This window comes from Salminus brasiliensis, chromosome 12, assembly GCF_030463535.1.
Source record: "Salminus brasiliensis chromosome 12, fSalBra1.hap2, whole genome shotgun sequence".
Classification (NCBI taxonomy): Eukaryota; Metazoa; Chordata; class Actinopteri; order Characiformes; family Bryconidae; genus Salminus; species Salminus brasiliensis.
Window position 1 is genome coordinate 1,935,412 of NC_132889.1, and position 21,773 is coordinate 1,957,184.

The 21,773-nt window shown below is 45.5% G+C and overlaps 1 protein-coding gene across 1 annotated transcript; it reads left to right on the plus strand.

Moving 5' to 3' along the window:
- Nucleotides 1-9,231: 9,231 nt before the first annotated feature.
- Nucleotides 9,232-21,528, plus strand: ube2d2l (ubiquitin-conjugating enzyme E2D 2 (UBC4/5 homolog, yeast), like). The gene is made up of 7 exons (XM_072693973.1): nucleotides 9,232-9,643; nucleotides 15,766-15,829; nucleotides 16,821-16,852; nucleotides 17,004-17,081; nucleotides 18,099-18,204; nucleotides 18,297-18,390; nucleotides 20,484-21,528. Exons 1-7 carry the CDS (start codon nucleotides 9,620-9,622, stop codon nucleotides 20,527-20,529), a joined length of 444 nt encoding a protein of 147 aa, XP_072550074.1. The 5' UTR covers nucleotides 9,232-9,619; the 3' UTR covers nucleotides 20,530-21,528.
- Nucleotides 21,529-21,773: the final 245 nt, after the last annotated feature.

Sequence of the window (21,773 nt, forward strand, 5' to 3'; positions counted from 1 at the left end):
CTTTACGCAGGACTTCACTCCATTCAGGCAATCCTGGAAGAACCTGAACACTCCTAAAAAAAAAAAAAGAGCAATGCTCAGCGCAGAGGAGTTACTGGACCTGGGACTCTAGCCCTACTGTACTCAGACTCTAGCCCTACTGCACTCAGACTCTAGCCCTAATATAGGCCATGTACACATAAAAATTCGCTTGGACATAAGTATTCAGACGCTTTGGGGGCCTCCCATTTCTCCTGATCATCTTTGAGTTGGAGAATTGGAGCCCACCTGCAAAAAAAGGGCCGCCTGTGGAGCTCAGAGACAGGACTATGTGGAGGCACAGATCTGCACTGAACGTCCGCAAGAGCGCAGTGACCATAATTCATAAACAGGAGAAGTTTGGAGAAACCAGGACTCTCCTAAAGCCCAACGTCCCACCAAACTAAGTTATCAGGGGGAGAATCAGGGCCCTGGTAAGCGCAGCACTGCAGCACTCCACCAATCCGGGCTTTACGGCAGAGTGGCCAGCCCACACGAAGATGGTCCAGATGTTTAACAATGTTAACATGGGATGTCGTAGACAGGGACAGACAGATATACCTGAGCCTTGGCTGCTTCTGATTCCTTCAGCACATGCGTCGATTGCACAGTAGGCTGTCTCTGAGAGAGAAAGGAGAGTGAGAGTAAGCGATCTGACCTCATCTGCGGTCATCTATGGTTAAATCTGTGAGCTTCGTGAACTTACCATAGACATCCCGGTCCCCCTTCAGGTCGTAAGCTGAATCAGAAAGGAGAAAAGCAATGAGAAGACTGCAGGGGACGCCAGCACCACCCTGCCGAGTGTCCGCAGCTGTGGTCACTCAGCATCGGGCCGTCACTGAGGTCTCAGAACCGTTCTTTTCACTACATGTCCAAAAGTGTGTGGACACCCCTTCTAATGAATGCATTCAGCTGCACAGACACACACCTACACAGCTTATCTAGTCCCTGTAGGACTATGGAGAAGGACTGCCAATAGAATAGGACTTGCTGGCGTGGGCTAGAGGGGTATAAAGCCCCCCAGCATTGAGGAGCTGTGGAGCAGTGGAAGAACTGTGCTCTCTGGAATGATGGTGGAGGAGCTCCATCCGGTACTTTTTTTGGGATGATTTGGGGAGTTGAGGATGACGAGGTTGGGATGGTGATCAATCCTCCAAACCTCCTGACCTCACTGATGGACACTCTTGTCGCTAAATGCAATCAAATCCTCACAGCAATGCTCCTCCATAATCTAGTAGAAAAGCCTTCTTCTTCCCTGGATAGCAGAGACAGCTGCAACAAAAGCAGGATCGACTCTTTTTTCAATCCCTTTGATTTCAGAAGAAACTCTGAATCAGCAGGTGTCCCAATACTTTTGTCCGTTTACTTTAAATTGTTGTAACTCATACACTACTTCCTTCCCCAGATAAAGAACAGTTCAAAGAAAACAGTGAGGATGCCCAATATTGCCATGACCTTTACGGCCATGCTGGCAACCATGGTAAGTGTCTGTAAACTTCTGACCACAGCTGTAGGATCAGCTATTAAAGTGATGGTTCGTCCAAAAATCTTCCAAAATTTCAGATCAATAAGAGTCAACTGTGAAAAATTGGACACGTGACCTCCCCCCATCACTAGCAATGCCCCCAACACTAGGGGGTGAGTCTCCGCCTCTTTTTTTCCCAGCATCGCTCCGATACAGCAGCTAACAGACCAACACCACACTGGGAGTGATGCGGGGAGGAGGAAGTGCCATCAACCCCATCACCCCTGAGAGAGCAAGGCCCACTGTGCTCCCTCTGACTCCGGCTGCTGATTCCAACCATGGTTTATACGTGTACATACATACAGACCGTATGACTGATCGCTGAACAGCCAGGAACCTACTGGAGTTCTCGTAGAGGAGATCATATCCCAGCTTGAGGCAGGGAACTATAATGTCGATCGTCCTTGAAGCGGCGCAGTCTGGGACAGAGACAGCGAGTGTGACTGTGGAGGTTTTGGGAAATCTATTGCTATTAATAATGAGATGTTGTTGGAGGGTTCTTACCGTCGCCGAAGCAGAACGTGTCGAACGCTACCTCCGCTCTTTTCTGGAAACATTCTGGGGAAAGCAGATCAATAAACTCATCATTTCAGGGTATTTACATTTACCTGCCGCTGTCGAGACACATCCTGTCCCCCCCGGACACATCGTATCCCCTCTGATGTCATCTTACAGAAGGAGCTGGTGCTACTAGTTAGCCAGTCGAGCAGATCACCCTTCGGTTGTATTAGCTATCATGCTACTAGTTAGCCAGTCGAGCTGATCGCCCTTCAGTTGTATTAGCTATCATGCTACTAGTTAGCCAGTCGAGCTGATCGCCCTTCAGTTGTATTAGCTACCATGCTACTAGTTAGCCAGTCGAGCTGATCACCCTTCAGTTGTATTAGCCATCATGCTACTAGTTAGCCAGTCGAGCTGATCGCCCTTCAGTTGTATTAGCTATCATGCTACTAGTTAGCCAGTCGAGCTGATCACCCTTCGGTTGTATTAGCTATCATGCTACTAGTTAGCCAGTCGAGCTGATCGCCCTTCAGTTGTATTAGCTACCATGCTACTAGTTAGCCAGTCGAGCTGATCGCCCTTCGGTTGTATTAGCCATCATGCTACTAGTTAGCCAGTCGAGCTGATCGCCCTTCGGTTGTATTAGCCATCATGCTACTAGTTAGCCAGTCGAGCTGATCACCCTTCAGTTGTATTAGCTACCATGCTACTAGTTAGCCAGTCGAGCTGATCGCCCTTCGGTTGTATTAGCCATCATGCTACTAGTTAGCCAGTCGAGCTGATCGCCCTTCGGTTGTATTAGCCATCATGCTACTAGTTAGCCAGTCGAGCTGATCACCCTTCAGTTGTATTAGCTACCATGCTACTAGTTAGCCAGTCGAGCTGATCGCCCTTCGGTTGTATTAGCCATCATGCTACTAGTTAGCCAGTCGAGCTGATCGCCCTTCGGTTGTATTAGCCATCATGCTACTAGTTAGCCAGTCGAGCTGATCACCCTTCGGTTGTATTAGCCATCATGCTACTAGTTAGCCAGTCGAGCTGATCGCCCTTCGGTTGTATTAGCTACCATGCTACTAGTTAGCCAGTCGAGCTGATCGCCCTTCGGTTGTATTAGCCATCATGCTACTAGTTAGCCAGTCGAGCTGATCGCCCTTCGGTTGTATTAGCCATCATGCTACTAGTTAGCCAGTCGAGCTGATCGCCCTTCGGTTGTATTAGCTATCATGCTACTAGTTAGCCAGTCGAGCTGATCGCCCTTCGGTTGTATTAGCCATCATGCTACTAGTTAGCCAGTCGAGCTGATCACCCTTCAGTTGTATTAGCTACCATGCTACTAGTTAGCCAGTCGAGCTGATCGCCCTTCGGTTGTATTAGCCATCATGCTACTAGTTAGCCAGTCGAGCTGATCGCCCTTCGGTTGTATTAGCCATCATGCTACTAGTTAGCCAGTCGAGCTGATCACCCTTCAGTTGTATTAGCTACCATGCTACTAGTTAGCCAGTCGAGCTGATCACCCTTCAGTTGTATTAGCTACCATGCTACTAGTTAGCCAGTCGAGCTGATCGCCCTTCGGTTGTATTAGCTAGCATGCTACTAGTTAGCCAGTCGAGCTGATCACCCTTCAGTTGTTTTAGCTATCATGCTACTAGTTAGCCAGTCGAGTTAAACTCCCTTTGATTGTATTAGCTAGCATGCTGCTAGTTAGCCAGCCGATGTAGCTAGCATGCAACTGGTTAGCAGCCCCTCAACTTTACTAGCTATCGTGCTACTACTTAGCCAATCAAGCTGATTGCCCTTTGATTGTATTAGCTAGCATGCTACTAGTTAGCCAGCGGATGTAGCTAGCATGCAACTCATTAGCTAGCCCCTCGACTGTATTAGCTAGCATGCTACTAGTTAGCCAGCCGACGTAGCTAGGATGCAACTCGTTACCCAACAACTCGACTGTATTAGCTATCATGCTACTAATTAGCCAGTCGAGCTGAACGCCTTCGATTATATTAGCTAGCATGCTACTGGTTAAAAATTTCAGTAATGATCAGTAAATATCTTTAGATAATTTTTAATCTGGCATATAAGTACAACAGCCACGTAAAGATGGGCAATTAATCACATGCTCAATTTTAAACAACGGAACAGTCGGGGGGATAGGATGTGTCACGCCACCGGAACCATAGTACCACCACACCAGCCAACAGACAACGGTGCCGGACATCATGGCTTTTAGAGTGATGAGGAGAGAGAGCGCCACCTACCCACCCGGAGAGAGCACAGCCAGTTGTGCCCTCTCTGACTCAGGCTGCTGATGGCACAACTCCCGACCCCCCTGGGCTATAGTGGTAGCACATTAGACCGCTGAGCCACCCTGAGCCAAGAATCTGAGACACTTTGTCTTCTGGAGGACATGCCTCGACCGATCAGAGCTGGTTTGGCAGCAGATTGGGGACTTAAACAATTTTAGGCAGGTGGTTTTAATGTTCTGGCTGGTTGGTGTAAATAGAGCTTCTCAGGTTCCTGCTTTGATTGGTTTCTCTTTGTTTGGATTCCAGTTAAAACATAATGAAAATGAAAGGGTTCCTCAGGTTCCTCGTGAAATTTGGAATGTAAGGGTTGATTGCAACTGCCATATACTGGCAGATATGGGTTCGATTCCCTGACTGGACAAGCCCACCACCCTACACCAACAGGAGTTTTTGGGCAAGTGAAGGTTCTTTAGATCTTTCATAGGTTCCTCACCATTTCCATTACACCTCTGTTACAATAGGGGTTCTTTAAGGAACCAACAGTGGTTGCTCAAAGAGCGAGCTCAAGAACTTCAGCCAAATGCTGGGAAGGTCAATACAGGTATGCAAACATGAAACCCAGACATGGGAGGCGTGATATGATCCACGATCTCTTACCTTCTACTTCTTTCACTGGAAAGGTTAAAAAATCGAATCTGCCTCCCTCACACAGACCTGTTTCAGAAAGTACGGTTAGCACAGGACAATTTCCCACAATTCCCATCATTCCTTTACCGTTCCAGGGCCGTAAAGGCTGCAGTGAAGCAGCTGATTCACAGCTTACCGGTGATGATCCCAGAGGTCAGGAGAAGAAGATACAACCTCATGGCTGAAGTCTATTGCTGCTGTTCTTCTTCGTCTCTCAGAGCTTCCAGCAGATGTGTTAACACCTTCAGTGTGAAGTGATTGCCAGTGATCTGTGATCCCGCCCTGACCTTCCTATTGGACAGCGAAGAATGAAACCGATGTTGCCTCTTCATGTAAATCATGTGACGACTTGTCACTCACCACTGGCATGTTACTCAGCAACACTCGCCCATATTATGAGTGCAGTATATGGACAAAAGTATTGGGATAACCTGTTTCTTCTGAAAGCAAGGAGTAACTGTGTCTACTGTCCAGGGATCTACAATACACTCCTGACCCCATCACATCTACAGCACGCTCCTGACTGACCATCACATCTACAGTACACTCCTGACCCACCATCACATCTACAGTACACTCCTGACTCACCATCACATCTACAGTACACTCCTGACTGACCCACCATCACATCTACAATACACTCCTGACCCACCATCACATCTACAATACACTCCTGACCCACCATCACATCTACAGTACACTCCTGACCCACCATCACATCTACAGTACACTCCTGACCCACCATCACATCTACAGTACACTCCTGACTGACCCACCATCACATCTACAGTACACTCCTGACTGACCCACCATCACATCTACAGTATACTCCTGACCCACCATCACATCTACAGTACACTCCTGACCCACCATCACATCTACAGTACACTCCTGACCCCATCACATCTACAGCACGCTCCTGACTGACCATCACATCTACAGTACACTCCTGACCCACCATCACATCTACAGTACACTCCTGACTCACCATCACATCTACAGTACACTCCTGACTGACCCACCATCACATCTACAATACACTCCTGACCCACCATCACATCTACAGTACACTCCTGACCCACCATCATATCTACAGTACACTCCTGACTGACCCACCATCACATCTATAGTACACTCCTGACTGACCCACCATCACATCTACAGTACACTCCTGACTGACCCACCATCACATCTACAGTACACTCCTGACCCACCATCACATTTACAGTACACTCCTGACCCACCATCACATCTACAGTACACTCCTGACCCCATCACATCTACAGCACGCTCCTGACCAACCATCACATCTACAGTACACTCCTGACTGACCCACCATCACATCTACAGTACACTCCTGACTGACCCACCATCACATCTATAGTACACATCGGACCAACCATCACATCTACAGTACACTCCTGACCCACCATCACATCTACAGTACACTCCTGACCCCATCACATCTACAGCATGCTCCTGACCAACCATCACATCTACAGTACAAGCCTGACCCACCATCACATCTACAGTACACTCCTGACCCACCATCACATCTACAGTACAAGCCTGACCCACCATCACATCTACAGTACACTCCTGACCCACCATCACATCTACAGCACGCTCCTGACCAACCATCACATCTACAGTATGCTCCTGACCCACCATCACATCTACAGTACGCTCCTGACCCACCATCACCTCTACAGTACACTCCTGACCCACCATCACATCTACAGTACGCTCCTGACCAACCATCACATCTACAGTACACTCCTGACTGACCCACCATCACATCTACAGTACGCTCCTGACCAACCATCACATCTACAGTACATTTCTGATCCACCTGGATCCAAAACATCAGCTGGGGTTGGATCTCGCCGTTTACTTTGGGGGTCTTTACAAGTTACAAGCACAGTCTTTGAAACTACCTCCACCATGTTTGGAAGCTGTACTTTAGCTTGGCTAGCTGTTGCTATGGACCACAGAAGATGACCAAACGAATGTTTGTGAATGTTTCGAGTGGTCCAGCAGAATAAGGAGCTGTCACTGTTATGGCCAGAGGATCACTGGTTCGAAGTTCGGCCTTGCTCTCTCCAGGGTCGGTAGATCCTGAACCCAGGATGCACTGACCTCTGACGGTGTCCAGAGCAGACTTTACTTTACAGACTGAATATTTCAGCTCTTATTAAAGAAAAACTAAATATTATATTACAACTTACAACAACCAATGGCCTACGCTGTTGACAACGGAGAGGCTATACAGGGCCTTGATGATTGGACCAATAGAAACAATCCAGAATATCCTTGAAATGAAATCCTCTTGACCTAAAATCAAAAGTGAAAGCATGGGAGCGTCAACTTTTCAGTAAACGAAACTGAAAAAAACACTACATGCTAATTCGTCTGGGGGTGTAACACAGTGCCATTCTCTCACCACTGAAATCAAAGGTGCTGCAGGTGTTTCTTTGAGAGCTGCCCTAGAAGAACCACTTTTGGTTCCAAGAAGAACCATGTTTGACTAGAGACCAGGTGAAGGACTTTAAAAAGCTCTGAGGCACGGCTGGTGCACCTTTTGTTTTTTAAGACTGTATGTGTTTAGTGCTCAAAATATCTGTCATCGAATTTGAACTGGAAGTGGGCGTGGCCTGAACCATATGTTTATGTTTAACAGATCCTTACAGCATCATTTTATTATGTCTGTATGATTTAAGACGAACTGAGACCAACAATGAACATTGCAGTCAGTACGTCTTTTTAGTGTGTTTATTTATTTATTTATTTATTTGTTTGTTTGTTTGTTTATTTATTTATTTATTGGAGACCACTGCTGAGATCTGCAGCCTTGAGGGCAGCCAGTGATCTGCATGGGCTACACAGAGCATAAGGCTCTGCTGGCAGCGATGGACAGGTTTTAAACATTAAATGTAGAACTGAAATGATCTGGAATGTGTGAGTAAACGCAGATGTGTGTGAACTCTGTGTGTATCAGGGTCAGTGCGTATTTGGCTGCGTCCAAATACTTTACCGAATACGTCCTCTCCTAGAATCTGCTGATCTGGTAGCCATGTGGATCCCTGAGCTAGTCAGCTCTGCCAGTGCATTTCCTAAGGACATGAAAGACGGAATGAGAGCAGACTGGAAAGCTGCTGTGATGTTCAAAGTGGTTGCTATGCTGTTGGATAGATGTTGCTAAGCTGTCCCAGCTGTCCCCTGGTTCCTGTAATGTTGCAAGACAGTTGCTATGCAAATTGTGAGTATTTTGTAGAATGTTGCTAACCAGTTGCTGAGGTGTTGCAGGGGGCTGCTATGGGTTTGCTAGGTGATTACAATGCAGGGCTGTGTTGTTGCTGCGCTGTTGCAAGTGGTTCATATGCTGTTTCTAAGCAGTTGCTATGGTACTCCAGGTGGGTTCTTTGCAGTGGTTAGGCAGTTGCTTTACTGTTGATAACCAGGTGCTATGGTGTCCATTGTGGTTCTGTGCTGTTCCAAATGGTTGATATGCTGTTTCCAAGCAGTTGCTATGGTGTCCAAATGGTTTCTGTGCTGTTTCTCAACAGCTTCTATGGTACTACAGGTGGTCTGTATGCAGTGGCTAGGCAGTTGCTTTACTGTTGATAACCAGGTGCTGTGGCATCCAAGGTGGTTGCTATGGTACTGCAGGTGACTTTAATGCAGTGATTAGACAGATGCTATGCATATTATATATATCAGTGGTTGGTATGGTATCCAAAGTGGTTGCTATGGTGTTCCAAATGCTTTATGTGCTGTTTTTAAACAGTTGCTATGGTACTACAGGTGGTTTGTTTAATGCAGTGATTAGACAGATGCTTTACTGTTGATAACCAGGTGCTGTGGCATCCAAGGTGGTTGCTATGGTACTGCAGGTGACTTTAATGCAGTGATTAGACAGATGCTATGCTTATTATATATATCAGTGGTTGGTATGGTATCCAAAGTGGTTGCTATGGTGTTCCAAATGCTTTATGTGCAGTTGCTATGGTACTACAGGTGGTTTGTATGCAGTGATTGGGCAGTTCTGCATATTTAACAATAATAATAATAATAATAACATATTATATAATTTATATATATATAATTAATATTAGCATATTTCCACACAAACCCGCACTAACGCACTTCATTCCTCCTGCTGTTAGAAGGTGGTGTGGGTCTGGGTGTGTGTAGCTCCGCCAAGAGGAGACATTTTGTGGAGAGAAGGGATACACACACACACTCACACACACACACACACTCTCACACACACTCACACACACACACACACACACACTCTCTCTCTCTCTCTCTCTCTCTCTCTCTCCCGGCTGGTGGGCTGAACAGACAGACCTGCCAACTTTCGGTTTCTTGATGAGCAGCGTAGATCTACCCCCCAGCAAACGGTGCAACACGGTTCATTAGGAGCGCCTCTTTATGGTTAACCCGCCGCCCCGACTCGACTGTTTTCGGCGTGCCTTCCCTGGAATCCGCGCTCGGGCTGGTCGCTTAGCTTAGCTTAGCGTAACTGTCTGTCTGTCCGCATTGCTTGGCTAGCGAGCGAGAGGCTAGGCTAGCCGGCACAGCAGCGCAGCTCTCCGGCGAACTCCCCTCCCCGATTCATCGGTAACGACACGGACTCGGAATGGCGTTGAAACGAATTCACAAGGTAATTAAATTTAATGAGGATTTGCAGGGCAGCCCTGACTCCGTCTGCTGGCAGTGGCTCTCAAGCTAAAGCTAAAGCTAACGGTGGCAGGAGCTCGCGAGTTAGCCAGCCAGCTAGCATAGCTAGCATAGCTTGTTTTCACGAATAACGGCGAGCTGTATTGTGCTGAAAAAGTCCACATTTAACTGCTTTCATTTTTATTTTATTAACTTTTTAAGCTTAAAAAGCTCATTTAACACGTTTTATTCCTTTAGCAGGCGAGAGACAGCACTGTAGCTTAAATCTATAGCAAAATATACAGTATATTTATCGTAAATGTCCATTTAAATACGCTGGTAATTGTTTAAAGTTGTTGTAATTGACATAAATAAATTAATAAGTAAATAAATCAAGCATATTTCAGGTCTAAACTGTATTACAGGGAAGAGGGTTTGTGCCATTATGGTTGTGTAGATAGATGGATGGTCAGCTAGTGAGGGTAGGCTACTAATACCAGCTGTCTGTACGTTTGGGAGACAGTCCTACATTTATGTTGTTGTTATTATTATTATTATTGTTGGACCAATATTTAATAAAGCGATATTTCAGATTTATCTAGAAGTCCTGTCTACTTATTAGCTGGGTGTCTAACATCTAGCAGGCCTCAGAAGTGACGGTCAGGCCGGGGATGTTGAATGGACTCCTCTCTGCCCATAAGAATGAATGGCCCTCAGTCTGCTGAGCTCTCTGTGACCCTCTCTGTTCCCACATCAGTACATCCGAGGACTCAGTGTTTATGCACTTCTAGTGTAATTAGATCTAAATAAGCTGGTAGATGTTTAGAATTGTCGTTACACAATGATAACAATGATAAATTCCTATTTATATTGTTATTAACAGGATATTAAACCAATATGTGTTCCTATAATGTCTAAATTATTTCATTAGCAGGCTTCAGAGGTAACCGGCAGGCCGGCAGGCATGGGCTACTTCCCTGACCTTAGGAACGAATGATCCTCACCCCCCTCCTCCTCCTCCTCCTTTCCGTCTGTTAAAGAAAGCTGATCTAGGTCCTTTGGGGGATCTGCTTTTACAGCTGATGTTTCCTAAACAGCCTGGCCCGTAACGTGGGTCAGGGACTCCACCGGTTTTTCCAATCGTCCGCACGGTTCAGATATTGACATGTCAACGAAGTCCTTCCAAGTGTTTTGGTCCTTGGTGGACTCCCTTGCAATGGTGGTGATTGGTACCAGTGGCTATATTGGGACCTGTAGCCACTTTAATGGCCACTCGAACCGACGCTCACCTGTGGAGTGTAATGTGGCTGGATGATGGTAATATTTGAGAGCAACTGAACAGACTACTGTTGTTTGAGTTATTTGGTGTTGAGATATTTGGTCTTTCAGCACCCTCCACCTTGTCCCGAGTGTGTTGAATAGTCTTTTATAGCCAACAAGTTTGAGTGTCCCGTTAGAGCCAGTGAGCTGTTCAGACGTCTGGTTTTATTGACGACCTGGACTATAATAGAGCATTCCCCCAAAATCCACTCTGAATGACTGTATGTGCATTGATTCATAAATATGAGTGTATATATATATATATATATATATATATATATATATATATATATATATATATATTCATTTATATATAAATAAATGCATATACGGTCACTCAGAGAGGGTTTTTGGGGGGAAATGCTCCATTATAGTCCATATTTTTGCAGTAGTTGTCAGTAAAACCAGACGTCTGGCTCTAAAAGGCAACACGCTGGAATATGGATTTATTTATAAATATGGAAGTATGAGTGGAGTTCCCTGTTGTTTGGCTGCTGTAGACCACTGAGTGTGTATAATGGCAATACTTCGGTCCCAATCCTTTGTTTTTACCGCTGTGCTCTAGCAGAACACCCTCTGGCATCCAGTAGGCCCTATTAATGGTCAGTGATCCCAGGCTGCAGCAGTGAGGAGCGTTCTCAGAAGGTAGCAGGACGGGTTCGAGTCTGCAGCGTGGAAATATTTTACAGGTTCTGGTGCTTTGATTGTTCTTGAGCAGCTTGGCTGCTGTTTTTGCCCATGTGAGCCCTTTAATAGGGTCAGAGTTTACGCCTTAGAGGTACAACGGCTCATCAGGAGCATCAAAACAGAAGGACGTCTGACATCGTCTGAAAGACTGGAGCCGAGGAGGACTGCTCTCGGAGCAGGCTTTCCAGGACGTCTGTGCTGGAGTGTGAAGAATGCGAGATGTTGCACAATCGGCTCATTGTTGAACTTGGCGGGAGCTCTGTTTTCCCCCTTTACATCGGAATTCATTAAAGATGTTTAGATAATCGTTTCACAGCCTTTTGTTGTTTGCTCAGGCCCAGCCAAACACGATGTTCTTCACCAAGGCTTCGGCTGTGTTCACATTAGCAGGTTGAAGTGGCACAGTCGCCCTTGACGTGATCCGGACCTGTGGCTTTTGCTGCTACTTATACAGGCTGAATCTCAAACGGTTCCCTGCTCCATACGTAGGAAAAACATTGAAAGGGATATGGACAAAAGTATTGCATACTCTTCAAAAGAGTTGGTCCTGGAGTCGCTGTCTCTACTGTCCAGAGAAGAAGGCCTTCGACTGGATTTAGTGGAGCTCATTGCTGTGAGGATTTGGTTATTAGTTATTAGTGAGGTTAAGATGTTGGATGATTGAACACCAGCTCACCTCAACATCCCAAACTCCTCCCAAAAGTGCTGAGTGAAGCACCACCGCCACCACCACCACCATCATTCCACTGCTCCACAGCTCAATGCTGGGGGGCTTTATCCCATTAGACATGGTGCCAATAGGGTCATGATGTTTATCTGCTCCAGAGAGTCCTGTTCTATTGGGTGATACCTCCCTACAGGAACTAGACAAGCTGTGTGTGTGCATTTGCACATCTGTGTCAGCAATGTGCGCAATTTGAAGACGTTAGAAGGGCTGTCCATTTGGACAGATATGGGATGTGCATTAGGCAGCAAGTGAACAGTCTGTTCTTGAAGGGTTGGGAACCAAACTGTGATGTTCTACACAGCTGGAGGGTCAGGACGTCTCCAGAACATCAGGCCGGTCTTGTAGGGTGTTCCTAGTATGCAGTGGGTCAGTACCTACCAAAGGTCATGGAAGCACCCAAGACTCACTGACTGAGGCCCCTACAACTTGAGGACCCCTTCAATCTTCAGATTCAGTCTTGTGGAGTCCAGGGGGTGGGGGGAATCCACAGTTTCATAACTCCTGTTCCGGATTCAGGACTACCCACTAGGCAAAAAGATCAGACCTGAGCCCCAATTCGAGGCTTGTAATGTGAGCACAGCCTCGGAGTGTCTTGGACTAGCCTGTAGATGGAATCCGGCACAGGGAATGCAACCCTGTCATTGCACAAGTTCATGTTGCTTTCTCAAGTGCTGACTTGGACCCGTTTGGAAATGTGCAGGTGTAAAAATAGCTGCTGCTGTTACTGCTGTCCTATATTAGTGTGCTGTATACGTGGCATGCTCTTATTGATTGTTAGGGGCGTGTGATGTTTAGATATAGCTGTTGTGTGAAGCGGAGATGTGCTGATGTGTTTATCGGGCTCCAGACGAGCAGAACGTTTAGGTGATGTTGAGCGCTACTGCACTAAAACATTTGCATTTATTCATTTCACTGCAGTAGGTGGGTTTAGGGCTCCAGGGGTCTGGGGTTGTGAGTTTGACCCTTGCTCCGGTCTGTAAGCTTTCTGTGGGGTGTTTGGTGTGTTAGTCCCTTTTGTCTGGGTTCCTTAGGGTTCTTCCCACATCCCAAACACTTGGTATCTTCAAAGCAGCAACGTTACATGTGCCTCAATGCGTCTGTGGAGGACCTTGACTGGGGGGGGGGGATCTACACTGGTCTTTTTGGACAAAAATATTGGGACACCCGCTCGTTCATTGTTTCAAAGCTATTGGAAAAGTATGTATCCTGCTTTTGTTGGAGGAAGAGCTCCACCATCATTCCAGAGAACACAGTTCCTCCACTGCTCCGCTGCTCAATGCTGTTGGGGGGCTTCAGACCCCTCTACTATCCCACGCCTGGCATTATTAGGCAGTACGGTGCCAATAGGTTCATGCTTATCTGCTCCAGAAAGTCCTGTTCTTCGGCAGTACTACCTATTGGCTTTTCCCTACTTTGTCAGCAATGGGTGCTGAAAGGGGTGTCCACAAACATTTGGACATATAGTGAATCTGAAGGTGTCCTGTGGTATCTGAGCATCTTCAGATGTTGGCAGCAAGTCCTGTAAGGTGAGGCCTCTGTCTGTGAGCATCAGTGAGGCTTTGAGTCGTCCTTCCTTGGAGCACTTTTGGTAGGTACTCACCACTGGATACCGGGAACACCCCACCTTAGACCCGCCTGATGTTTCGGAGGCACTCTGAGCCGCCGCAGTTTGACCCCTGCCTGGGCCGGCGACGTCTCTGACACGGTGCTTCCAAAGAAGCTCAATTTGTTTTGCTGTTTCAACCACAGACAACGTCTTCCTGCCACTTTCTCTTTTTTCGAAACACACACACACACACACACACACACCCACCAAGCGAAAGAATGCTAGCGAAGGGTGTCACCCTGTCTTCAGCTTATTTTCTCAGAAATGACTGTGGTTCTCAGAAGTGCTGCAGATACCCACACATTTGTACCTTACACACACACACACACACACACACACACACACACACGCACACACTTGCCGCCATTCTGTTTGAAGTTGCCCTGGAAGTTTGAAACCCATCTCTGCTGATGCAGAGAGTCCGGTGTCATTACGCCTCTTCTAATGAATCAATTCAGTGCCTTTAAGGTCCGTCCATTGCTGACCATGGCAGGCAGTTACCCCTGACGCAGCTTGTGCAATCCCTATAGGGAAGCATTGACCATAGAAAGGGTGCACATGAGCCTGAGGTCACCGTGTCAGGTGCTGAGCAGTGGCTACTGTCGTCATTTTCTTCTGTTCACGTCAAAGGAAGGGAGGAGGACTCCCTGTGGATTCAGGTTTAGGATGTTGGTTTATTTGGAGCTCCCATTAAGACCAGCACGAAGCCCAGCCAGCTAGCTACACTGCTTGTCCAAAAGTTTGTAGACGTCACTTCTAATTAACACGTTAAAGTTGCAACCAGTGCTGATGCACGACTTGTCTAGTGCTCGTGAAGTGGATAAACGTGAACCTATTGGTACCATGCTGTCTAATAATGCCAGGCGTGGGCTATAGAGGGGTGTAAAGCCCCCCAGCATTGAGCTGTGGAGCAGTGGAGCTGCTGTGTTCACTGGAATGATGTTGGTGGTGGTGGTGGTGGTAGTGCTCCATCCAGTACAGTAGAGAAAGTTACTCCAACAAAGGCAGGACACACTCATTTAATGCCTTTGATTTAAGAAGACACAGCAAATGAGTAGGTGTCCCAATACTTTTGTCCATACATTTGTGCAGTTCTCTGGTGTGATGGAGCTTCGTCCAATACCTTTGGGATGAGCTGGAGTGCCAGATCTAATCATCCAGCATCAGCAAATGACCTCATTGATGCTCTTGTCTGGCTGAATGCAGTTAACCCCCCAGTATGAAGAGTACCCTTCCCAGAAGAGTAGAGGCTGTTACCTTTCCCATGATGTTTAATACCCTTGATTTCAGATGAAGGCCAGTATCTACGCACCTATGGACCAATAGCAGGGGGGTACACTCCAGCCCTGGAGGGCCCTGCTTTGCCCTGCTGAAATGGAGAGACTGGCCCGCAACAAAGGGAGTTGGCACCCCTGACCTGTAGAGTAGCCAAGGTCCGAGCACAGGGTCAGCTTGAGGGCCCAACAGTGGCAGCTTGGCAAACTCGGGCATCGAACCCTTAACCAGTGAGATTGGAACCCAGCACGCTGTCCCTATGTGATTTGTTACTTGCTTCTCCTTACAGGAAAATTACATGTCTTCAGGTGTGTGAGGTGTTTAGTTAGATGACCTCCATCTCTCAGTGTTGATCACATGAACGTCCATCAAACGTCCAGATGCCCAAATATGTTCAAGAAGGCGAAGCTTTTAACTTTTTCCTCACCATCATCATCATCATCATCATCATCATCATTGGGATGCAGGTATGACCCTCATTTTGACCAGCTGTCTGTGTTTCTCTGTGCAGGAGCTGACTGATCTGGGCCGGGACCCTCCAGCACAGTGTTCTGCAGGACCAGTGGGGGACGACTGTGAGTGGCTTTTCCATTATTCCCGATTGACTCAGTCCTGCACTCCGGCAGCGTCCACCTTAACTGTAAATATGGGCCGCTGCCTGGTGCTGATGCCATGGTGTCCCGCTCCTGAGGTGGGCGCTTTGCGATCAGACCTCGTTGTGATGTGGCTCTAATGCGGTCAGTGTTCAGCGCATCGCATCGGGGTGTCGCAGGAGATTGATGCTGGCATCCGATGGAAAAATAGGGTCATAATTGCAAGTCAATTGACCCCCGGAGGGGGGTGGGGGGCGACCATACCTGGGCCAGGATTTATAAAAGCTTATCTTAAACATATGAAGGATCTTAAGACACCCACTTAAGGCTAATTTCTACTCCCTTAATGTACGGAAATGAAGGCATCCGTCTGAAACAGTGGAACCGTCACTGCCCACATACCCACGGCCTTGGATGTGACTCAATACATCCACTAGAGGGCAGTTCAGAGTCAAAGTATCCTTTCCGACCACAGCAAATGTAGTATTTGGCGATGTAGTATTTATTAAGTGTTTATTTCTTTGGTAATTCAGTCCCTGATAAGAGTGGAAACTGACGGTCAGAAAGCAGCATTTACCTTGTGTTGAACATGAATTCTAGTATTTCGAAATATTCATCAATCATTTTGGAGGCTCACCTTCAGCGTTAAAATATATTGTTTTATGAAAATTGTTTTAAGAATGTCGACAGTTCTGAGTGTGTGTTTGTAAGAGGAATGTTAAGAAAGGATAAAAAATCATCTTCGTTTGTTAAATGAAAGAAATGTAAACGTAATTTTGAAGGTCGTTTGAGGTCAAGAACTGCCTGTAAATTAAGAAATTTATACTGAATGTAGTTGTGTGCTGCAGACAGGGTGTGTGATCATCATATTACAGCAGTATTACCCTAGTACTGATCTCTCTCTCTCTCTCTCTCTCTCTCTCCCTCTCTCTCTCTCCCTCTTCCTCTCTCTCTCTCTCTCTCTCTCCTGCAGTGTTTCATTGGCAGGCTACAATTATGGGACCTGTAAGTATGCAAACCTCCCAGCTTCCCCACGCCGGAAGTGTGTTTATCATTTTCATATGTGAATGAATGCGCCTGTGTCGGCGTGTCCGGCATTAGCGTGTCCGGCGTTGGCGTGTTGACCTTTCTCATCATATTTGTGTGTTTTTTGCAGAACGACAGTCCATATCAAGGGGGCGTGTTTTTCTTGACCATACATTTTCCTACAGACTACCCTTTCAAACCTCCTAAGGTACGTGTCTGCCTTTTAAAAGGACATGAAAGGAAAACTTCACCACTTTTCCAGAATTTAAAGCATTTCTTTACATATATAATTTATTAATTTATTTCTTTGTTTTGTGACTTATTAGTCAGGGTTGTGAGATTAGAGGCGTTTGATTTTGATAACAGTAGCAAGTGCAGAGTGACTCTAACGCTAATACTAAATACTAAGGCAACAGTAAAAGTCATTGTCTTAAAACCAGATATTTATTGGATTAAACACTAAAAATATTCAACATTTTGATTTAATGATTACAAATAATTGTCATGTCTGTTGTTGTTATTATTATAATATTTCAGTTTTTTTTTTTCTTTTAATTTGTTAGTCCAAAATTCAAATTCAAATGCAAAATACAGCGTCGAGCTGCGGCTAGCTTATTTACATATCAGTGTATCCAAGTATTGATTTTTTTTTTTTATTGAATTGAGGATTGAATTTTTGCCAAACTGAGATACTTAAAATCCCTTAATACCTGGAACTCTGGTACAGAAAACCAGTAGAGATCCAGAGTTGTATTTTAATGGACTGGGTATCTCATTTTAAGCCCGAACTGATGCTAATTTCATTTTATTTCATTTATTTCATTATTTATTAATTATTTATTCATTTATTTTATTTTATTTGCCAACCCATCCATTTATAACTCCCCCTGGCATGATCAATAAATACATATCAATGCAATAATTTTTTTTTTCTTTTTAATAAAGTTCTTATTATGATGTATTGAGAATAGTGAAGAATAGTGTGGAAAACCTGATTGATCGATATATTTATTTATTTTTATTTATTTATATTTTTAAAAGCCTACAATAAACCTATATGAAATCCAAGTCCCAGCCTTACAGTATTAAATTCATATGAGCCTCTGCGACGCTGCATTTCATTAGAGTATGCTTGTTTGGAGTTTGCGTGGATTTATAGCTCTTAATTCAGGCTGGAGCAGTAACAGCCCATTACCCCCCCCCCCCCCCCCCCCTTTCTCTGCAGGTTGCGTTCACCACAAGAATCTATCACCCAAATATTAACAGTAATGGCAGCATCTGTTTGGATATTCTAAGATCGCAGTGGTCACCAGCATTAACGATTTCTAAAGGTAAGACTTCTTGTCTTGCGTGATTTGTGGGTTTGAAGGTGCTTCGGACGTTGCTGTGAAAAGTGACCGTCTGTGTTTTTTTTTCCTTGCAGTTCTCTTGTCCATCTGCTCTCTGTTATGTGACCCCAACCCAGATGACCCGCTAGTGCCAGAGATAGCTCGCATATATAAAACAGACAATGAAAAGTAAGTATCCTCGCCGTCACGCGAACATTTGAACTTTTAAAGGACGTCCGGTTTTATTCCAGGTCATTTTGGAGCGTTTCTATTGGTCCGTTCAACATGAAATTCTGATGCAGTATAAAGAACAACTGCCAGATTCTCAATATGGAGAGCAACGTTATGTTGTTAATGTGTAATACTCTATATGGACAAAAGTATTGGGACACCTGCTCATACCTGTATTAAAAAGAGTTGATCCTGCTTTTGTTGGAGTAACTGTCTCTACTGTCCAGAGAAGAGGACTTTCTAGTAGATTTTGGAGCAGCATTGCTGAGAGGATTTGATTGCATTCAGTGCACTCACAAGCATTGGCCTTGCTTGCTCAGGACATTAGACAGCATGGTGCCAATAAGTTCATCAGGTTGCTCTGCTCCAGAGAGTCCTGTTCTATTGGCAGAACTTCTCTACAGGGACTAGACAAGCTGTGTGTGCATTTGCACATCTGTGTCAGCAGTGGGTGCAGCTTCAGTAGCTGAATGCCTTTATTAGACGTGCACCTTGCAGTGTTTTGGGAAACGCCACTTGCTGCGATGAGTGAGCCGAGGACCGTGAGGGGTCTCGCTGATGAGCCGGACCACTTTCCCTTCCCTCAGGTATAGCAGACTGGCCAGAGAGTGGACCGAGAAGTATGCCACGCTGTAGGGGGTAAGGCCAGGCATTGTGGGAAGTGCTGGTGTGTGTAAGACGGGATGTGTGTTACTAGATGGTGATGCCGATGGTGTTTCAGCATTAGCAGAGATGGTGATGGTGTGTAAAACCGAGCGAGAATGTTTTCGGCTTTGACCTTGATGAGTTTGCAGTGTGTGTTTTTGTGTGTGTGTGTGTTTGTGTTTGTGTGTTGGCTCGGGCACAGTTGGCAGAGCAGTGCTCGCTCGCCCAGCATGCGACACTGCCGTTACATTAGCAATCCTCAGCACCACTGTTAATCAGTCTCTCTCTCTCCCTTGCTCGCTCGCTCACTCTCTCGCCTCAAATGTTTCTTTCCTCTGTTCTGTTTTTTATGTATTTATTCTCTCTCTCCATCTTTATCTATTGCGCTCTCTCTCTCTCTCTCTCTCTCTCTCTCTCTCTCTCTCCATCTTTATCTATTGCGCTCTCTCTCTCTCTCTCTCTCTCTCTCTGTCTCTGTCTTGTATTGCTCTCTCTACCTCTAAAACTATCTCTCTCTCTCCATCTTTATCTATTGCTCTCTCTATCTCTCTCCATCTTTATCTATTGCTCTCTCTACCTCTCTCCATCTTTATCTATTGCTCTCTCTACCTCTCTCCATCTTTATCTATTGCTCTCTCTACCTCTCTCCATCCCTCACACTCCCTCCCTCACACTCTCTCTCTCCCTCCCTCACACTCTCTCTCTCCCTCCATCTTTATCTATTGCTCTCTCCATCCCTCCCTCCCTCACACTCCCTCCCTCACACTCCCTCCCTCATACTCTCTCTCTCCCTCCCTCTCTCTCTTTCTCTCTCTCCATCTTTATCTATTGCTCTCTCTACCTCTCTCCATCTTTATCTATTGCTCTCTACCTCTCTCCATCTTTATCTATTGCTCTCTCTACCTCTCTCCATCCCTCACACTCCCTCCCTCACACTCTCTCTCTCCCTCCCTCCCTCTCTCTCTCTCTCCATCTTTATCTATTGCTCTCTCTATCCCTCCCTCCCTCTCCCTCTCTCTCTCTCTCTCTCTCTCTCTCTCCATCATTATCTATTGCTTTCTCTACCTCTCTCTTTCTCTCTCTCTCTGTCTTTATCTATTGCTCTCTCCACCACTGTTATATTTTGTTTTTTTATGATTTATCTGTTGCTCTCTGTCTTTATCTCTGTTATTCTCTATTCATTGATCACTGTTCGCTATCTCTCTCCATCCCTATAACCCTCTCTCTCTCTCTCTCTCTCGCTCTCTCTCTCTCTCGCTCTCTCTCTCTCTCTCTCTCTCTCTCTCGCTCTCTCTCTCTCTCTCCATCCCTATAACCCTCTCTCTCTCTCTCTCTCTCGCTCTCTCTCTCTCTCTCTCTCTCTCTCTCTCTCTCTCTCTCTCTCTCTCTCTCTCTCTCTCTCTCAGGTACAACAGAATAGCTCGGGAATGGACTCAGAAGTACGCCATGTGATACCTGAAGAATTCTCACCCCAACAAATCTGCATTAAAGCTGGAAAACCGTTCAGTAACCCCGTCTCCCCTTTTCCCCGCCTTCTCAACGATTTGGCACCTCCCCTCCACCCCCCCTCCCCACTACCACCACCACCATCACTTCCACCCCCACCCCTCCACCGACCAAATCGGTTCTTTTGTTCGGCTGTTTTCTGTCCCTTGTAAAACGTCCCGCGCTGCGAACGAGGAGCCGTGACGGCGAGATCACGTTCTGTCCATCTTTTCTAAAACGCCCTCGGGTCTGAACTACGAAGCATGTGTAAAAGTCAAGGACCCCCGGCCACTTTGTATCGAGGTGTTAAAAAATACAAATAATAATAATGAAAGACATAAAGCAAATAAATAAGAGTATCAACAGCTTCTAACTCACGCCACATACTGGAGGTGCTATTACAAAAAATATATACATAAATATATATGTGAATAAATAAATAAATAAACGGACAGCTGAAATGATGGTCCTCTGTGAACGATCTGGCGCCGGTTGGCCTTCACAAGTTTTTTTTATAAGCTTTTACAATAGCAGTGATCCAGTCTGTGAACTATAATCCTCCTGCTTATGACCGACTGTCCCGGGGCAGAAGTCGTCCCATGATTACATCAGCAGTTCTCCAGAATATCAGATGTATTTTATGCATGTTGTTAGGAACATAACCGTGAATGGGTGGTCTGCTGAGAAAACAGTGTTAAGCAAACACACGTGTCCACTTAAGAACCTTTATTTCATTACTCCTTATTTCCTGGCTGTTTTGTCCTGTTCCCATCACCCCCCCCCCCCCTCTCTCCACTCCCCCCCCTGTTGTTTATAGAATGAGGAGCTATTAGTTGATCTGTCTTCCTCCACACTGTTCGCTTGTTGCACTGAATAAATGATTGGAAGCTCTTTGATGGATGACCGGTCAACTAATAGCTCCACTAGCTGTTCATTTTTGTTTTCTCAATAAAGTTGGTAAAAGTACTGCTAGTGTGGCGTGGTCTGTCTTCTGGACGCAGTGTCTTTTCAATTATTTTTTTATTATTATTTAAATAATTTTTGAAATATTTTTTTTGTTGTTTTATAAAATAATATATATTTTTATTTTGTAATTAGCCATTCTTTAATGTAATTACTTTTTTTAAGAGTGTATGTATGTACGGAATGTTTATATATATATATATATATATATATATATATATATATATATATATATATATATATAAATA